At 52.1% G+C, this 20,335-nt stretch overlaps 3 protein-coding genes across 3 annotated transcripts; 2 read left to right on the top strand and 1 right to left on the bottom strand.

The window, feature by feature from the left end:
• Window positions 1-1,933: 1,933 nt before the first annotated feature.
• CSUI_008579 (uncharacterized protein) lies at window positions 1,934-13,700 on the top strand (the record flags this gene model as incomplete). The annotated part of the gene is made up of 19 exons (XM_068068707.1): window positions 1,934-1,939; window positions 2,128-2,224; window positions 2,892-2,989; window positions 3,203-3,454; window positions 4,015-4,263; window positions 4,487-4,613; window positions 5,315-5,531; window positions 5,935-6,046; window positions 6,212-6,277; window positions 6,639-6,879; window positions 7,405-7,464; window positions 7,873-7,989; window positions 8,540-8,650; window positions 9,239-9,388; window positions 9,777-9,906; window positions 10,572-10,764; window positions 11,062-11,266; window positions 11,800-12,013; window positions 12,572-13,700. 19 exons carry the CDS (start codon window positions 1,934-1,936, stop codon window positions 13,698-13,700), a joined length of 3,774 nt encoding a protein of 1,257 aa, XP_067919319.1.
• A 1,528-nt stretch (window positions 13,701-15,228) lies between these two features.
• On the bottom strand, window positions 15,229-18,439 carry CSUI_008578 (mitochondrial ribosomal protein l27). Its single transcript, XM_068068706.1, has one exon. It carries the CDS (start codon window positions 18,105-18,107, stop codon window positions 16,221-16,223), a length of 1,887 nt encoding a protein of 628 aa, XP_067919318.1. The 5' UTR covers window positions 18,108-18,439; the 3' UTR covers window positions 15,229-16,220.
• Window positions 18,440-18,795: 356 nt separating this feature from the next.
• On the top strand, window positions 18,796-20,292 carry CSUI_008577 (uncharacterized protein; the record flags this gene model as incomplete). The annotated part of the gene is made up of 1 exon (XM_068068705.1): window positions 18,796-20,292. A coding segment is annotated over exon 1 (1,008 nt), but the record flags the coding sequence as incomplete, so codon positions are not given.
• Between the last annotated feature and the right edge of the window lie 43 nt (window positions 20,293-20,335).

Raw genomic sequence — 20,335 nt, 5'->3', positions numbered from 1 at the left:
CGGGTAATCCCTTTCGACCGGCATATCACCGGGTACCCACAGTTACTGGTACTGTGGAGAGTGCCACCGGTGCGCGAGTGAGTCCATTCCTCACTATCCGCTGATACCCCGCGCAGCCGTTAGTGACGTGCACGGCACCCAACGTGGTTACGTTAGCGGAAAACGTGGCTCGCACTGGGTTACGGGTAGACACACTAGCGCTAAGATGTGTTACAGGCACCTCATCGCCTCCGCTCCTTGCGCCGAGCAGCTCCACCAGCACGAATCAGAGATCACTTGAAGCAGAAGAGCCAGCGTTCTCATGGACCCCCGGCACGTTATGCGATGGGACACTGCCGACGCTGGGCCTCTTTCGTGCGATTGCGCGTGAATCTCTTCGCGTGCTACAGCCAAAACTGTCCCTTGCCTGCGAGCAGCAAGGCCGACGTCGCGTTCTGCATAGACGGTGCCAGCTCTTCGCCATGCTTGGCCGTTGACATTTCCACAGGAAGATGCGGCTCCCTTTCGCCGTAGCGACGCCAATGGTCGCTGTCAGCGTACAAGTTTGGATCTGCCTTCTAGTTGTGCATTACCACCGGAGGCCATCCCCGAAGCGTCAACGAAACGCATCTCGCGAAGCCTCCTGGTTAGCGGACACAACCATAGAGGGCATGCGTAGGAACGTTGCGTGCAAACACAGCTCGAGCCAAATCATTGGCTTGGAGATATGCTGCTGCATTCATTAGAGGGTAAAGGCTGGACCCTATAACATCTCTTCTCTCGTTAGAGGGTGAGTACATGTACTCGGGCGCTGCCCCGCGGAGCTGATTTCTTTTTCAAACTCAGAAAGCCAACCCTCCTGGTTGGACGGGCGGCGCACTTGAAATATAACCTCACGGAAATGGGTGCGATAATGAGGAAGGCGCCGCGCCTACACCTGCTAAACCTGAAGTCGGTGTGCCGTCCTCCCTGTGACGGCTAGTCCAAACATCGCCGAAGGCGACAGTTTCGATAATGTGGAGGGCCGGGCTCGCGATTTAGTGCCTTGCCGACTCGACTAGCGTTTGAGAGCAGGCGCAACGCGGTGGCCAGTCGTTAGGTGTCCTCCACGTTTCCTCGTGGTGGGTGCGGCGGTAGGAAGAAATCCAAGCAGACTCATCGGCTGAAGCCAATTCCGGGCTTGCTTTTGTCGGGCTTGCGTCGCCCGCGCTATTCTAAGTTAAACTGGCTGCCGGCCCTCGAGAGGCCAGCAGGCACCGTGTATGTACGCCCAGAAGAAAATCGCGCACTTGCGTCTTCTGAGAGAACAGTCGCACGCGGCTTTTCGGTTCCACTACTGCCACACTGAAATGAAACCGATAGCCTCGCTCACACACAGTCCCACAAGCTTCCGAAGAAGAAACGACTCGTGAAAACTCGGTCACTCGTGGAATAGCGATTGCTGATCGGGCAATCACCTAGGGCTTAGCGAATTACGCCCCTGCGCCCCTACCGATGCCGCGGTGCAAGGCCCCCGCACTGTTTTGACGCCTTTCGGACCGGCTGTCAGGGCTGCCTAGCAGGAAGAGCTGCTCGATCGGGGCCTACAGGCATGCAGTAACAGAACTCACTTTCATGTAGTGTGTTAGAGAGAAACCATGCCCTTTACTAAGCGACGTTTGAGGGCGCGATGGACACGCGAGCCTCGTGCCAAGGGTAGGTCTTGAAGGCGTTCTTCGTACCTCACTTCGTTTTTCGAAGCTTACGGCCCCCACATTCATCCGCAGTCTGAGCTAGCGGGTGCCCAGCTCCAGCGTTCGCCCGCCGCTTCCTCCGAAACTTGGCTTCAAGGGCTGTTCGGTCCACCTTGCCTCCCGGCACGAGAGACAAAGAAAAGGCAACTACATGAACTAGCTCGGACGGAGCCGGAGCTGCCATATTTTCTGTTCGTCGGTTCCTGAGAGGCGCCTCCCGAATGGCTGTTTTCCAGATCGTTCGGGGGGGCGCCGGGCCATAGGGGTGGTGACCGTCTTTGAGTGAAGGTATCCGGCGCTGCCCTTCCTTCCCGTGAACGTACCCGCCGATACTCAAAACTACGCTTCCTTCTTATCAGTACCTCAGGCAGCAACGGCACTCTGAACAATGGCGGCTGATTTTGGGGGACCGCAGCCCCCGTACAAGAAAATTGAGGAAATAGAGTCCCTCGACGACCCTGAAAGGTGGTTCGACAATCTGGACGAAGATACAGAATTCGCAGCGTACGATGGTAGGCCAGCCCGCCGCTTTCTCCGCTTACAGCGGCCTGCTACATTGTTCGACGATGGTTCAAGTCCCACGTAGTGAAGCGCCTACATTAACCGTCACAGCCGATTCTCTGAGGGGTACCTCACAGTAGAGTACATGGCTGGGTGTGGGAGGGGGTACAACCACGGCGGACATGAAGTGCGCGAAGCTGGATGAACGCAGTAGGGAGCTGCAGCTGCCGAATACAGGTCCGGTCTAGGCAGAACTGCCATGGGGCCGTTCCGGTCAACACGAGAATCCTTAGCACTCTGGAAGGGTCTGGACGGCCCTGGCCAATTCTTGCGCTGCCCCGAGTGGAGCTTTGTTAAGAACGGCATAGGCCGGATGTGTCGACGGGGTCAGCGACTGACTTCCCATACTGTCACGCCTGCTCTGGGAGAGAGCGTACAGCCGCCCCCGAAAGAAGCCTGTCCCACCCCTAAAAGCGGTGGTAGTCCACCTGGTCCTAAGCCCCGCGTCTACTAGGGGAAGGCGAGTACCCATCTGGCAGATCAGCATTCCGGGTTTTCACCCAGGCATTGTGGCCTTGGCACACGAACCCCTTGCCTCTATCAACTGTTTCGAACAACGATACACCGTTGCCGACCGGCACCGTCGTTGTCTGGGCTGCTCTGCTACCGGGTGTTCAGCGGAACGCGAACAAAGGCTGAAACGCACAGCCCTTCTTCGGAACTCTGTCATCGTCAGAAACATTAAGCAAACAGATCAGCTTGTCTCCGAACTCGCGGTACGCGGATTCACTCATCTGATGCGACTGCATGAGAACCTCGACTACTGTTCTGACAGCCCTGCAGTTCCAAAGCTACAGCGGCGCGAAATCGTGAGGCGCGGACTTCTGCGCGATTATATGGGAGTCCTGGTGCGGTCCCGAACAGCACATTCGCTTCTGTCAAGTCTCGGCGCCGACGCTGACTGAGTTGTCGAGTGACGCGTGTTACAGGAGGTACTGAAGCCAGATTCAGTGACGCTAGGTCTGGCCGACGAGGACGATATCAGGCACAGGGACGACAAAGTTGCAGAGGTGCAGTTCAATGCCAAGCAAGAAGATGCTGTTCGGTTTCAGCACAATGCGGCTGAAATCGAGAAGCTGGAGCAGCGAGCCCGACAGCGGGTGCTCGACCAGCTGGCTAAGAAAGAACAGACACTGAAGTCGCAGGCAGAAGATGCCGTCGTCCGAGACAAAGCGCGACAGGTCAGCACTGGCAGCCCTGGTTTGCCCTTCCGGCACAGACAGGCGGGCGGTTCAGCTCTCTTAGAGCTAAGAATGTGTTTTGTTGGGATTGGTGAACCAGAGCCATTTACCAAGACGCAAGTGGCCAAAATGTTGGAACGTGACTGAGAATAGAACTAAACTGGTGATGCACGCTTGCCCGGTTGAAAGATAGGACCAGTCGGTTGGCGCGTAGGCAGCTGATGTCTGAGCGATCCTTCTTTTGGAGCCTCTCCCTGCCTTCGTCAGCGCTTCGCGCCTACTTCAGCAGGTCGCGGCCTGTGCCTCCTGGAGACATGCTGACACCCACTGAGATTGATTATTCGTGTCTGATTCGAGGTGTCGGGTTCATCCTTGTGCACCGCAGTCGAACCGGAACGGTGAATCAACCCGTGCTTCCCCGCCTGCAGGGACCAGACCCCGTCGGCGGTCAGAAAGTCACGATTAGGCAGCTCTGCAATGAGGAGTGGCTGTGACAGAAGAAACTCCTCGCCGACTCCACCTCTGGTGGCCAGCCTATGTCTCTCACCGTGTGACATCAGGAGCATCTCAATAAGACGCTGCGAGCAGCCGAGTATAAGCTCCAGGCGGCCTTAAGTGTCCGCAAGGGCGAACTGCAGACTACATATGGCACAATGGGCAAGGACAAAGAGTATACGAAGTTCGCAACAGAGCAGAAGCCTCCGACGAAAAAAGTTTTTATCGGTAAAAAGGATAGAGACAAGCTCTGCGCAAGCCCTCCACCGCACCTGGAGTCCGTGAAAGAGTACGAAGCCGACCAAGTGCCGACAGTCAGAAAACCAAAGTCGTTTGCTCCCGGCACCCTTCACACGGCGACTAACTACCACTCTGCGTAGCCGAATGAAACTACTGGCTCGCAACGTAGCAAACTGTCCTCGAGACGCTCAAACTGAGAACTGAAGAACGCTTCACTGTCGAGTGCGGGTGTGGACTCCCGGGGGTTCCTGGTCACAGCACTGCGAATGACCGCTACCTGTCTTGCCGGCAGGAAAGAAATACAAGGTCGACTGGGCCAAAGCTCCTCAACCACTCCGGGTCCATCTGGACCTTTGTCGGGCTGTGAAGGACAAGCTTCCGCAAGGCCAATATGTCCTGATGATCTCCGTTTGGAACAGGCTCGGTAGGCTTTATCCCAAGCTCCTGCCCTCTTTCTTTTTTCTTGGCACGACGACTCGGCGCTTGCTTCATTAAAGAGGAAGTTGACTCGTCACCCTGCAGCAAGATTGCGGCACTGCAGACTGTCTAGGGAGCTGCTGGTGCGCGTAGCCTGGCTTTTTTGAAAAGATGTCCAAGTACCGTGCGAGCGGCAGGCGTCACTTCGCACCCCTGACTTTCCACAAAGCTGCTGCTGGTGAGCGGGCCGATAGTTCCACGTGCGGGCGAAACCGGCTAGTGTTTCAGGGGCAGAAAGTCACTGAAGCAAGTCTTCAGGAGGCATCGTTGCTTTTTTGGAACTTCTGCTACTCCGGTCGGCGGATCTTCCTGGCTGGACACCGGAAGTGTGGGCGCACTCAGCACGGCACTGCCCAGCAGAGAAGAAAAGCATCGCTGCCATGAAAAGCGAACCTGCAGCTATTATCCTCGTGAACCACTTGAACTGTAGCACGAACCGGCCGGGTCCAGTTGTGTTTGCAAGAAGGAGTTTCAGAACCTGTGAACCAGTCTCCCACCCGGACTGACGGCCTCCGCGACAGCCGCCAACCATGTGTCCGAGGGAGTCGGCGACGCCATCAGCTGCCTGGAAAGAGGCGGGGCGACGCTTTCGCTGGCATAATAGCCTCGCGCCCTGCTAGAGTGTCCGCTGACCTCGTCGCTTCTCAGGCGGTCATCGTCTCCAGTGGTCCTCACTGCAGCACTTGGAAGACCGTAGCGTGGAAGGCCAAGGACCAAAGAAATCCAAATCCATGCTCCGGTCTGTGACAGATCTGCTTGATGACAGCAGGAGGAGGGCTAAAGAGCTCAACGGTGCCATCAGCACTTCCAGCGCCGTCACTGCCCCAGTTGCTCACTCAGGGCTTTGGTATTCGGATGTGATGAGGTGCGCTCGGAGCGAAACAGGAGGCTCACGTTAGAGAGATAGCGAGAGCAGTTATGACTGCTACCTTGTTCTGTGTGTCCAAGTGTAGACATTTGCTGACAACCGGTTACCTCCAGAAACGAATAAGACCGGCTGGCAACGCGGCAGGCGTCCTGCCTACCCAAGGCGGGGGACGCACACCGGTGATGCGGCGGATGCTTGTCTGTCAGACACGGGTGTCAAAGACAGCTGTCTCTGATGCGATCCAGGAAAGCTACGAGTTGCTCCCACATGTTCGCAGTCCCCAGATCCTCCGTCTCCACCGGATGCTTGATGAGGCCGAGAAGCGGAAGGAAGGCAACCGCCGGGAACGTAACTTTGGACCAATGGTCTGAGGCGAAATTACGTGTGGCTGTCCTTGCAGATTCGACCAGACTCTGTATCTAGCATGTCCGCCTGAGAAAGACGTTACCCCATCCATGTGCTTGGTTTTCGAGCTGTACCTGCTAAGAGGCCAAATCTCGCCCGTGGACAAGGTCAGTACATCCTGACGTGCTCGATTGTGTCTCGGAAACTCCTTGCAAAGAGCTTTCTTGTACCGGAGTGCTGGACGGACAGGACAGGTGCAGCAGGCATCAAACCGAGCAGCCCTGCTGTTGAGGAAAGGAATCGAGTGGTCCGGCTGTGTGCGTGTGGAACAGGTGATGGCATGGGGAGCGTTTCCTTTGGTCGACTCGGACTTCCAGCTGATTAGAGGTTGTTTCAAGGTTCGTTAGGAAAAACGAGACGAGCATCACCCCCTTGCAGCTGCCTCGCGACTCCGGCAGAAGCACTAACCTTGTACAGATCCCTGGATAGAAGACATGATAAAGACCATAAAAAGCCGCCGCCGCTCGTCCCTTTGAAAGAGTTGTCTGAGAGCTTCCCAGCCAGTAAACAGCGGAAGAGATTTGGGAATGGGCTAGCTTTTCTTGCCTGCTCGGGTTACCTCAAAAGGACTGCGTGATTTTGCCTCTGAACAGTGGGTAGCTTTTCAGACCGGAATCCTAACCATGCTTTGGTGGTCTAGAGTGCACAGAAACCAAAGCGCCCGACCTGCTCGCATATTTCCTCGTGTTCTCTGCCCAGCTGCCACTTCTCCGAGGAGCTGTTGACCGGAACGTCGACATGTACTCGCATTACGAAAGGCTGTACAGGGAAGACATTCAGGCTTGGCTCTGCAACTTGTACTTCCGCTGCGACCGCATGCCCAAGTATACCGCCGGCCAGCTGGAGTACGAAGTCCTGCTGAATTACACCGGCAATTTGCTGAGCTTAAAGAAACAGGCGAGAAGGGACAACCTGACGCACCAGCAGCTAAAAGAGAAAGGTGCGCCGCCAAAATTCCAGCACCAGCACACCAGGAAACGGTACACGTTTAGCCTGCTCCCTTGTCTACACTCCAGCGACACCGGATCCCCCGGGTGCTACGCTCCTTGCCGTCCCCCTCAGACTAGTGTATATTTGCCGCTGCCAAACTGATTACTAGGGCTCCAGTTAAGGTACGAAGAGTTAAAATCAACACAATCGCCATAAAGATAATGAACCGAATATATATCATATTTGCTCGTTACTTTGCTTACGCACATTCTTTGGTAGTTGTACGCTTGGGAAGCAGCTCTGCTGGGTTTGGACACACCGGGTGTTTGAACAGAGGTGATTCACTCTGGCTGAACAGAGTCGGGAACTGCGCTCGAGGCTGCCCTGGCGTGGACGCAAGCTATGTTTTGAACAGTAGTTACCCAGACCCCTCTGCGGTCCGTTATCGTATAACGGAGCCCTTCCCGTTGCGACTCCTCGGGCAGCTTCATCTTACCGACGAATCCTGTGAGTCTGAAGTGCACTGTTTGACCAGCTGGCCGTACCGTGATGGAGTTGAAGAAAGCACTCGAAGAGCCCCACGACGTCTTCTCTGGTAAGCAAAATATGACAAAAAGAAGGGCGGCAGTTGCGAGCTCCTGCCCAGAGAGTTATGGTATCTTGTCCATACTAGTTCAGCGGATGATCTCCGAAGACCGGGGATCTCTAAACGAGAGGCATGCTGCTATCGAGGTCTTGAGGTGCAGTTCACGCTGCATTCAGCTGCCACATGGGGATTCTCGTGTCCGGACAGCTGCGACACCCTGGAGTGACTAGGGCGTCATACAGTCTGGAGACGCCTTGTGCGGCCACCTAAAAAAAGCTACGGGCAGGAGCGTGCTGTGAGAAAGCAACTGCTAGCCGTAAAGAGGGCACCAGTGCGAAGACAGTCCGCCTCGCCAGTTCGCTTCTCCAGCGGACTGCCACGTTTCACCGAGAGTGAGATGTGCCACGGTGATTGCAGATGATGACGATGCCATGATGAAGGATGGAGTACGAGCGAAGAAGACCAAAGGAAACGACGAGGACGTCTACAAACCTCTTGTTAATACCGAAGACTTCGATCAGTATCAGTATTCTGGTAGGATGTCAAAGCTGAACACAGTTGCACACCGCATACGAGTGATGCCATGAACTGGAAAGATACGGACAGGAGACAAATGTCAGGTTGATCTGGCTGCAGATACCAGCTCCTTCAAGAGACATGAAACGCCTGCAAGTCCCGTACTGCATGCTCGCAGCTCCCGGCTGTCTGCGCCATACACGAGTAAAACAGTGCCTTGCAGACACGCCGGCTTCTTGTCTCCTCTTGACGGCAGCAGGTCTGCTGTAAGTCTGTCGGGGGCTTGTAGGGGGACATGGAGCACCTCGAGAATCACAGGGGAGTTTGGTAGCTGACGGTGCAAGGAAGTCTACTGACGACGACGAGCCGGCACGTCCGCCGAGTGGTTCCTTTTCTGTAAAGGAGGAAGCCCCACAGTGCCATCTCCGACAGCCTAGGAAAACTTTCTTCATCCGACGTCTTTGCCAAGATAACCTCGGTCCTTGCGGTCATTGCAGAACAGTGGGGCAAGCGACGGACTGACCGCGATGCTTATGCCCTAGCGACCCTTTGCGTGCTTTGTTTTCAGTAACGTCTGGACATACCCTGGTCCGTGACAACGAGCTCTGGAGGAAGGGGAAGTATATTTCCGACGAGGTTTTCGGGGACTTCGTCGTGTCAACAGACGTCCGAGACCTCGGTACGAACGCCAGAAGACGGCGGTGAAGCTACTGCGTACCAGGCGCCGGCTTCTGAAGGATAAACAGGCTGTGGCATCTTCTCAATTTGTAGTATGGATGCAGGAAGAAAGAATTCCGCAATACGTAGCCCCAACGCATGAGAGAAAGGGCTCAGCTCTTGAGTTACCACGGCCTATGTTCGCACGTGCCTGTCGCGAACGAGCTGAACAGCCCCGCCGTCGGACTACGCTGTGTGGACCCTCTTCTGCAGTCAGCTCCCCGACTCACCAGAGAGAAAAAAGCAGAGTGCATGTGCCCGGAGACGTTACAACACTGTGACAGCACGCAGGCATCCCTCGTTGCCATGTCTAGGTACTAGTCTAAGCTGCGTTGCTCCCCCTTGTATTTCGCTACTGAAAGGTACGACAGTCAGTGATGCATGAGTGGGCCTTTACTTTGGTCCCTAGCAGGAACGAAGACGCAACACGATGATGCCCGTCTGGGGTCTGTTGGAGGCAAGACCACGACAACGCCGGGCACTCTCCTCTTTTCTTAGTCGTAGAGTTTTTCTGTCTGTAATGTGAATGCGTCTTACACTCATAGGCCAGTGTGCGTTCTCCTTTATGCTTCTCTTGCTGGCAATGTGGGTTCGAATCTACATCCATTACCTCGGACAGTGGCTCATTCTCTCCGCCTTCAGCATACCCATGTACCGGTTCGAGATTTCCTTCGCTCTCGTGTACGTGGGATATGTCCAGGTGAGCAACACCTTGAGAGGGATGAATGTTTTAGTGTCAGCAAGCCTCTTTGTGGGTCAGCGCAACCTTCAAAATGCGGCAGATCGCTCTGGCTGTGCAAAGTGTGCCATAACCCGTCGCCGTAGAAAGATCGGGAACATACACGCCTGCCTGTCCGGGCTTCCTGGTACAAACTCGACTATTACGACCGTGTCGTTCTCTGGAGGCTGGCCATAGCTCCTCGGTGAAGAGGCAATCAGTGAGACTTATTTGCACTGTAAGCATCTCTCTGCGAAAGGACGTGTTGTCCCAGCTGCCGTTGCCTCTGGTCACCTACGAGGACGTTAGGCGGAGTTCTGCGGACTTGCTAGCAGCAGCCTTCGTGATTGGGTTCTGTTGATGGCAACAGGACCTACTGACGACCGACCAGGAGCTGCTTGTCGTTTTGTCCGGGCCTCTCATGAGCTATTTGATCTTCCTGATTGGATCGCTCATCATAGTGGTGGCTCAGGGGTATGTTGGAAGAATTCCCAATCCCGGTACGCTCCGGCTGAGAACAGACGCACAAGTCATGACGCAGACCGTTCCTCGGCAAGCCGCTCTGCCAGGACAAAAGCAGATGCACCGTGTGCCTGAGTTGTTCGTAGTGATTCATTCGATGTCAGACGAGCATACTTCTCGAGGGTATTTTGCCGTGAAGATTGTGTGCTCTGTGCCTTCACACGCAACGCAGTCTCTGTTTCGTGTCCTTGCACCACCAATGTGTAGCTTGGACTGCGTAGACGTCAGGCTAATGCAGTTGGGTGGTTGCTGGGCTGGTCAGCCTTCATCTAGGTCGCTGACTGGAAACTGCCGCTTGCTTTACAGCAGTCAGCTCGCTAACCGCCAACGTGCTGCTGTACCTCCTACAATACCTAATGGTGTTACATTCAAGAAGCACGGACAATCGGACCGTCATTCCTGGTTATTGCTGGACGAGTGAGACGCAGGTGTCCGGCTATCCATCTTTGAGGGCTCCACAGCTCTCAGCACAGGTGTCACTCATCCCAATCTCACTAATTGTTTTGCACAACGGGGACTGCCCGGAGACGGATCAGAGAATTCTCGGTTGCGCCGTCTCCCCTAGCGCGAAGCTGAGGTGCTAGTTCGCACACTGCCCATTGCTTGAGGTTGCTTGCCTTTCTCGACTTTCGAAAGTTTACAGATTCTTTCCGGCATATGGGCTCGCCGTGACACTGGACCCTATCGTGAATTTGATCATCGACGCGCTGGCGGGCAACTGGACTGGCGATGCCTTCAAGTTGTTCAATCTCTACAGCGCTCGGGACGATAACGGGATAATGGGGATTATCTTCACCTTCCTTCTCTACGTCGCCTTCACTGCGCTCTCTGTTATAGTAAGGTTTTTGTTTCTTCTTGGACTCTACTACAGTTGTGTGGTAGTTGCTTCCATCACTCAGCAAATCTACTTGAAAGGCAAGGCCGCGGTTCCGAAAAGACAACCACTTGTCGGCAAGAAGAGAAAGGCGTCGGATGTGAAGCCCGTATTAGGTCTCTCCCTCAGAATTTCCCTGCGGCTGGCTACGTGCCTCGAGTGAATCTCCACTAGCTGGCCTGCTGTTGCACGTCGAGGAGAAATCCTACGATTCTTCATGTATTTGCATCTGATGCTGGGCTGCTGTGGATCAATTCAGACTTTCTATTACTATATCATACAGATCCACCATTACGGTCGGGTTAAGGACACCCACCGACGTCTCTCAGCAGATGAAGTTGACTTTTTCGTTCCTCTCGACTGGGAAGTGTCTCTACGGTACCTCAAATGGGTCTGCTACAAAGCCAAGGTGTTCCGAGGCACTGAAGGTCAGACCCGTGACATACAGGTAACCGAGTTTATCGGTAAGTCCCCCGATACATACGGCTAAAATCACGCCTTTAGATAGGCTACCCCTGCTTCTAACCTTCTCCTATCTCCTAGCCCCGCTGCTTCGCCTGTGGCGTAGTCTAGGAAGTGGGACAGCAGTGTCTTAGTGTCGTCCTCAATTCCAGAGTCCCCTGACCTCTGTCCTGGCGTGACGAAATTGCCATACTCCTTTTAACAAAGTATGTACAGACTTGTCGGCGGATACAGTAGACAACAGTTATGATATTCGGACAACTCTATGCGCGTTTCTCTCCGAGAAAGCTCTCGACCCAATCGCTTGCCGTCTACAACAGAGGGAAATAAGAAGTCTGGCTTACGCTATGCGATATGAGAGTGTGTCCATATGTTTACGATGTAGGGTTTGTGCTTGAAGGCCATGGCTTGAACCCACTCAGCGCCGTGGTCAGTAACCCCGCAGAGCGGATGCTTCCGGATAAGTTTCCGAGCTCTGTTTAGCAGTTGTTGCTAGGACTGTTTTCCGCCCTCGACGTTATGTTGCTACCTACAGTTGATCGGGAAGATCGTCCGACCGTCAAGAAACTCGCAAAACTGGCTGACGTAGCCGCCGCTGAAAACGAGGAGGCGGATACTGACTGTGTTGACGTGGGGATTGGTTTACGACACCTATTCAGAACGAAACGCAGCGACAGTACTACGTACTTCTGTATTCACACTGTTGATCCAAACTCTCGTTCGCGGTCCCTCTACCGCCATTTCATGAAGTGAGTCTGATATAATCGGGAATTGATTCCTAGGAAAAAAGACCTGCAGGCTTTCGCAAATATCAGCCAGTTCTCCTTGCCCTTTCTCCCGGCTCCTAGGTGAACCGTATTAGTGTTCACATCGGTGTGGCATGGAGCCTGAGAGCAGGATTGATTGTTCACGAGCTAACGATGGCCGCTCATAATGATTGAAGCCTCGAGTCTTTGTTGGGCTGGCGCTAAGGATCCACTTCACCTTTTTTGCTAGCTGAGAGGGAGAGACAATCCCCTTGTCACGAAAGGGCGGGAAGATCAAATGGGAGGCACTGTGCTTCCCTTGTTCCCTGACGATGTCCCATCGCCGAAAGACTGTCCTGTCTCCGGAATATCTGTGGATAGCACACACCTTACTAGGATGACGAGGGTACAAGTCCCTCCTGACTCTAAACCGGTAGAGCAGACTGGTAGCCCGCCGGGCTCATGACCCCAACGCAAACAAATATCGGCCGCATGAGGGATAGACAAAAGACTCCCGAAAGCAACTCGAAACTTCTGTGACGTCTGCTATTATCATCGCAGATACCCAAATGGTGCCATCGTCGAACTGTCGCCCAAGGAGGCGGCGAAGCTTATGGCAGAGAAGAAGCCAGGCTCTACGGTAACGAAGGTTACGCATGACCCTGCAACAGGAGCAACATCAAAAACCGAGGATGTCCCCGTGACAGAATGGCTACTTGAGAGCTTTGGGAATCTGCCTCCACTGATTACCACTGGGGCTGAGCAGGCAGCTCTTATGGATGGTGAGCTGCCCTCTCCGAACTTCCTGCATTTGCCTATGCCACCCGCGAAGAGAGCCACAGTCGAAGCGGCTGCGCGCAAGTCTGTCTTAGTAGGAGAACTGACTCAAGAGCAAAAGGACAAGGCAACGGCAGGTGCGGGAGGAGAACAGGAGGCAGTGACAGACACCGCAGTAGCGCCCTCTGATAAGGACCACGCCCCAGAGGAAGCCCACAACGACTCCACGGGCCCCTTCACGGAAACAGGAAACGTAGAGCGGTCCGTTAGCAAGGCTAGCTCGAGTCTCCGTCGTCGCACCTCATCACAAATTGCAAAAAGTCTGTCGCACCTAACAAAAAGTTTGTCGCACATATCTGAAAGTTTATCTCGACGGTCGGGTAGTCAACACAGTACCCATGTGCAGGACCTCTCCTCGTTCAATCAGGCAGAGGAGCGCAGTTCAATTCGTAATAGCATACAAAGTCATATATCAGGCGTTGAACAGCAGCAGTCCTTCGGTAATCCAGCAGAGGAAAGAAATTCGATAGTCCAAGGATTACAAGAGCGAAACTCAGTCCGTAATAGCATACAAAGTCAACTGTCAGGCAGTATTGAACAGCAGCGGTCTTTCGGTAATGCGGGAGAGGAAAGAAATTCTATAGTTTCAGGAGAAGAACGGAATTCAGTTCGTAGTAGCATTCGTAGCCACGCATCAGGCGAGATTGGACAGCAGCAGTCCTTCGGTAATCCGGCAGAGGAAAGAAATTCTATAATTCCAGGATCACAAGTCCGAAATTCACTCCGTAATAGCATTGCTAGTCACGCGTCAGGGGATATTGAACAGCAGCACTCTTTCGGTAATGTGGGAGAGGAAAGAAAGTCCATTGCACCAGGAATGCAAGACGGAGACGACGACCAGAATCCTGTGTGAAGTGGCTTTCACTGAGAAATGAGATAAACACATTTGGCCGGGCAGCACGCAGTACCTTCTCGTCTTCGCTGGCATGTCGTGCTGAAATCCAGTCCGTGAAGAAACAAACGACCAGCGGTTCAACGCCACTTCTCTGGGTAGCTGATGAGTTTCTTATCTCGCGTGCCGCGTTTGCTGCCAGCCACAAACTATCAAAACGTTGTGTCGTGGCTTCTCTTTTGTTCGTCCTCCGTTCTATGAAGTAACTCTCATGCTACAAAACGCCTTGTCACTACAGCCTCCCGGTTGCTGGAGTGCCATCCCCGCTTACAATGACAGCTTTCAGGGTGAAGAGACTGTCTCCGTTAGTTGACATCGAATGGCCTTTCCCGTGAATGCACAGCAGTGACTGACGCTTGCTGGATTGTACTACAACGTCTGCCGCACCGCGCTAGTTCCGCTAGTATACCCGGCAGGGCTTCGAACTGCAACACCGGCTGGGGCCCCTAGTCGAAAACGACAAGAACACACTTCACCTATCCAGCCATGTGGTTGGCAGATCCACGAACACTAACGAACCGCTGGATCGCCACTGCCTCTCCGGTAATCGCCAGCTACCTCGAGAGCTCAGTCTGATTTAGTGAACTTCACGCGACAGAGGCGCCCAGACGTGTGACACGTCCCTAGGTCCTCGGGACAACCTGACTCGCAGATGGCTCAGCCGTTGCCGAAAGCCCCGTGCTCGTTCGACCGAAGGCGAGATATGAACAAAAATGATGGCCCGCGATCCGGCTGATTGTCGATGTTTTCATAGGGTGGTGAATCTGCTACAGTAATACTGTTGATACATTGCGTAAGCGAATCCTCCTCGCCGTGGCCCGGGCGGTTCTAGCCGGTGGACAAAGCAAGCATCCAGCGCTAGAACGCTACCACTGCCGGGATACCCGTTGTCCGCATTTTAACAGAGAGTGCCTGGGTTCACCGGCTGCCCGCCGACTGCAGATGGTCAACTTCGGGACACCACGATACCGGGTGTTTTGTTTCTCTTTGTCTCCCGGTTCCCTTCTGATCGCTAAAGTCATCATAACATAGGGAGCCCGACGTCACTACCGCAATGTAAGGAAAAAGGGAAAGGTAGACATGTATGAGATCAAAGCAATCAGTCAACAGTCTACTTTTTTTGCCTTTCCTTTTTCTTCTCTTCATTCGTATCAATCCATGCGTGTATATGTACATACGCTCAAACGACTTCCGCACCGAAGTGCCACCACAGACGACAGCTTGTTTTCTTGTTGCTGATCACTTCTGCGGCAATCTTGCTATCTACTGTAGTTACCTGCAACAGGAGGAATACTGCTCCACTCCGGCGTTTACGCCAGTTTCCGGGGCTGTATGTACACGTACCTACCCGTCTTCTTCCTCGTCTGGAAAAGAAACGGCGCTGACGGTCTGACCGTTAAGCTAGCCGTGACTACGAAAGTGTCCCTCCTCTATTACCGGATTTCTATCTAGCAGACCGTCGACAGGAGCCTCCGAATGTGCCCGTTTCACCACTATTTATATACGGCCCACGTCTCCGTAATCTCGAGAGGAAGACACAGGGACAGGAAGAAATGAAGAGAGGTTCCGAGAAAAATGAATCGCAGAGGACGCTTGTCAGCAAGGAGATGCATTGTGGTATGGGACGAACAACAAGGGTGGAAAGAAGAACGAGATGATCCAGATGAGATCAGAAGGCTATCTATCTCCTTCATAGCGATGACTACTCCAGTTCGGTGATTTCATAGATTTCGTAGTACTAGTTGGACGAGTTGATGGTGTAGAAATAGGTGGTCCCGCCCATTGTCACCCAGTGTATGCACACCACCTCAGTAGAATAGACATAGCACTGCTCTTTTTTCATACGCTCCCTGCACATACAAAAGCAGATCCCCCCTCTACCGAACACATATATACCAACCACAAAGGTGCAAGTCCCTGGATACTTTCTTTCTTTCTTTCTTTCTTTCTGCTCTCGACTTGCCGCGTCCTCTGCCTCCTCTCAACACTTGAATCTCTCTTCACCTCATAACGGCTCGATCCCAAACAGCTTTCCACGGCGACCCACACGGTATGGGGAATAATCGCATCACACTGACATTGCTGTCTATACGGCTCCGTGCTTCTTTCTTTTTCGCTCTCTCATTCTATACATCCATAGCTTGACGCCCTCTCACTGAAAAGTATCCTCCTCACACACCTTCCCCTTCACCCCCGCCGGCTCGTAGTGTCACTACGTCTTGGACTGTAAAGGTGTATACCTCGAAAGACGGTTTCTCTACGCATCCATATCCATTTTACGTACATATATTCCTGTTTGCATGCGTATAGATGAACATATAACTATGTATATGTACACACCCAGCAGAAGATTTTCTCGCCCTACCATAAGTGCACTCCATTCCCTTTGGTGAAAACGTACGTACACAAACACAGTAGACATGTAGAGAGCTATCCATAGACTCATCTTCACACAACAAGAGATGTAGAGGCTCTCGATGTTTAGACGTCATCATCATATTGTGGTACGTCAGGTAAAGTGGGGTTTTCCCATATATCTTGTTTCGTGAAGTGATGAGGTCTAAGCGGAGGCTTTGTAGGAGGATTAACAAGAGGCTTCCCAAACATCCGTACAGCTTTCATCCGAAGAAAACAGATATGTCGATTCTCTTCCATTGATCTAACATGCTCAGTTCTGTATCTCCATAAATCTTCACGTAACAATTCTTCTCGTCTTTCCGGTAAGACATTTACCACAAGGACATCCCGAGATACATCATGAGTATACTTAACTCTGCCATGGGCTAGAGCAACAAGATTCGTTGTCTTTGTCACTTTCACATTCTCTCCTGGATAGATTTTGAAGTGTCGATTTCTTCTCTTGGTCTCCACATTAAATGCTATAATCTTTCGTTGCTTAACTAGAACGACACCTGGCCAGACATATTCCGCTGATAATCTCTTGACCCCTATATGGGGTTTCCTTGCTTGTCCTGTTGGCGAGGCTCGACTTGGACGTCTATAGGATGCGGACTTCACCATCTTTGTACGTACAGCGGAAAGGAGACAGAGAGGGGGAGACAAGGCATGACCCCACGAGGGCCGTGCAGATAAGAGACAGGGAGACGAGAGAGGAAGAAGAGACGAAGGAAAAGAAGAACAAGAAAGAGATGAAGTCATGCGAAAGGTTGAGGATGAACGCAGAAAGGAGGACGATAAGGCAGACGGGCAAAAAGAAGAAGGCTGGGGCACGAGATGACACCAAGAAGGAGAAGAAAGAGAAGGACAGGAAGAGCGAGCTGAAGAAGAAGAAGATGAAGAACATGTGGATAAAAGAAAATCACAAAGAGAAAGAGATGATGACTTCCTAGTTGAGAAGGTGCTCGGAAAGAGTTGCATGGAAGAGGAAGAGGGAACGTAATACACTTGCGAGAAGAAAGACGACGGACCAAAGAGTAAGGACAACAAGGAGAAGGATGGCTCTAGTTGGTGCTTATGGGTGATATGTTGAGGGGACTTCTTCTGTATACAAGACAGAGGGAGAGAGGGAGACAGACTTGAAGAAAAGTTCGGAAGAGACGATAATGAGCAACGACGACCATTCACTTGTATCGAAGAGAGAGAAAAGATGTCTGGTGAACACGCATGCTCTCCTCCTTCTCTTTGTTTCCCTTCTAGCTGAGGAATCTGAGAAGAACGACAGCGACTGAGAGTACTACTTGTCCTCCGATAAACTCCTAAGGCGACGGTTGCGGTCCTAGCAACGTGAAGAAAGGAACCCGAAGGATGTGAAGAAGATCGAGACAGAACCGAAAGAGAATCTACACCCCCGTCTCCAGAGTTATGTCGGAGACAAGATGCGGAAGTGGGAGATAAACTCCCGAGAGACCAAACTGTTGTCCTTCTTCTCTCAGAAAGAGAGGGACACTGTGACAATTCTCCTGTTTCTTGACTGAAAGTCGAAAGCCGTAGCGTCTCCCTTTTCCTCTCTCCTTGGTTCTTAGCCGATATCCTTCCTGTGATCATCTTCTTAGCCGCTACTACTCCACCTGAGGGGATACCTACATCTCTGTCCGATGAGGCGACAGAAGGACTGGATGAGGTCCTACGACAGACATGACGGCGAGTATAGACAAAATTTCGGCGCGACTGGCTGGAGAGAGAGAGAGGAGACAAAGAACGATCCTTTTTTCCCGTCCGAAAGATCGATCGAGTCTCAGGAGTGAGAGAAAGAGCACTCCGCGAAACAAAGACAGAAACGTGACTTTTGCTTGTCAGCTGAGAAGGTGATAACGGTGTAGAAGAAGACGAAGAAGGAAGGTCAACACGACTGGGGACAGCCTTCAAACATTTCTGAAGAGCGGAGAGAGGATATCTCTCTCGCCCCATTGTGTGGAAGCAAAGATGGATAGAGAGAAAAAACACAGGAGAAGACTCTAGATACAGAGGAGTTAGGAGACCGGCCAAAAATGGAGAGACCGGGAGAGCAGGTCGCCAAGGAAATCTTGAGACTCGACTCTAGAGAAGGTCGGAAAGACGCCGAAATCTGTACGAAGATCTGGAAGACAACATGTGATCTATCTATCGAGCCTCATTGGGGAGGAGGTGTACGTACACCCGAGCGAATTGAGAAGAGAGGTGAAGCAAATATTCAACATTCCCAGTCAATATCACATCTCCTCTTAATGACACTGTTCTTCGGGCTTAGGTGAAAGCAAAAGCCATACTGACTGTTTTCTCCCGCTAGTTCACGAGGAAGTGTCTCCACCGACGATAGATGAGATTGCATGCAACAGAACGGGAGAAAGAGATGTCGTCCGAAGAGACTGCAGCAACAGAAGAATTCTGACTCGACTAAAGCGGAAGGTTGCTCTCTCTTCATTTCTAATAAAGAACTCCGGAGAGATGTGTGAAGGAAAGAATAGAAACACGATGATCTATCTTTCTCTTTTTTCTCTCCGTGGAAAGAAAGGACCCCGGCGTTCTGTCGTCTTCGGTCATGCATGCGCCTACATCTGATACACACACAAGAGACATGTTCTACTATTCATACGGTTTCTTTTCATCTCAGAATTGACTCATTTCCTCGGCCGCTTTGTGACCAACAGTCTTTGTAGTCGACCTCCTTTCCCGCGGTGCATGTCCACTTGAAAGAAACAGCGGCAGACCGTACTCTTCGTGATCACAGAGAGAAGCATAGTGGTTTAAAACGAGACGATATCAAAGCGGGATACAAGAACCATCACCCAGCCTACTAGATGTCTTCGACAGCTTTGTAGAAACACTTCTTTCGAGTGTACGTACACCCTAAGCCCCCATACGAAGATCTAAGAGCAGTTTTTCCTCGAAGCGCTTTTTCCAGTGTCGCACCGATCAAGTAACATCCCTGCGTCAATGAGGACAAGAGAAGATCTTAAGATCTCATAAACAATGCCCTTGCATTTATCCGTGTGTCATGAGTTCTTTTACTCCTGAGAAGTACAAAGAAAAGAAGGAGAGTGGAGATCCTCCTATCTAACTATCTATCTTTCCTCTTAATTTCTCTTCACGCTCTAGAGTCCCAAGAATGATCCCTTTCCGCCGTGTTTCTCTGCCCTTTCTTCCTCTTGTGAAATTCTTTCATGGACCTCATCCTTCCTCTTCCCTTATCTCTCTCTTTACCTTTCTACTTCTTCGTCTCCTTCCTCTTCTTCTCCCCCTCTCTTCCTCCTTCTCTTCTTCTCCTCTTCTTGTCCTTGTGAATGCTCGGCGGGTTTTTCCACTTGGCTTTCCTCATCATCCCCACCTCACAAGTCTCTTCTCATTCGCTCACTCTTCTTCTTCTCCTTCTCCTCCCTATTGTCCCTCGCCTCAACTTCTCTCCTTTTCTTTTCTTCCTTTTCAGGGAAGACCCCTCAGTCGAGCCATCCGCCCAGAAAGAAAGAATCGGAGAAAACTATCTGAGCGTCATAATCTCCATGGAGTGGCCAACCATCCAACTTCCTTCACCCTTTCTCCTTCTGCTGTGCTACATCCACCACCCTCTATTGGAAAAGAGATCGGCAGTCAGAAAGAAGAGACAAGAAAGACTGCGCATGTTTTCGGAACTCATTCTTCTCTTTCTTTCTTACCTTGTCTCGTCTCCTTCTCTCCCTTTGTTGGTCAAGAGCGAAGAAAACGAATCCATACAGACACTTGTAAATCCTCTCTAAGATACGAAGGGCAAGGGAAGTCACGTGAAGTCCGCAAAGGCGTTCGCAATCTTCTTCCCTTTTTGAGATCTTTCTTTTCTCTTCAACTCTCTCCTTCTTTCCTCACTTCCTCGACATGGGGTTCATTACCCTCTTCTCCTCCTCCTTCTTCTCCTCGTCCTCCTCCATCGTTACTTCTTTCTCGGTCATTCCTATCCTCTTCTTTCTTCCAGTCTTCTTCTTTCTCACCTTTGAATTCTTGTTCGCCCTCTCAGTTCTTGCCTTATACATCCTCTTTCTCCTTCTCTTCTTCTTTTTCTTCTTTCTCTCAACATTGCCGCGTGCCTTCCAAGACATCTACGTGTACCTCTCTTTCTTCTTCTCAGCCCTCCTCCTCTGACTATAGTGAAAGAGAAGGAGAACAAGAAGGAGGAGAGGAAGAAGAAG

The sequence above is a fragment of the Cystoisospora suis genome (assembly GCF_002600585.1).
Source record: "Cystoisospora suis strain Wien I chromosome Unknown contig_4849, whole genome shotgun sequence".
Lineage (NCBI taxonomy): Eukaryota > Apicomplexa > Conoidasida > Eucoccidiorida > Sarcocystidae > Cystoisospora > Cystoisospora suis.
The sequence above is the reverse complement of the archived record's forward strand: the minus strand, read 5'-3'. Positions and strand labels throughout refer to the sequence as shown.

What these genes read in the sequence shown, in the direction of transcription:
- CSUI_008578 (XM_068068706.1), bottom strand. Translation starts at nt 18,107, where the DNA reads ATGGGGCGAGAGAGATATCCTCTCTCCGCTCTTCAGAAATGTTTGAAG.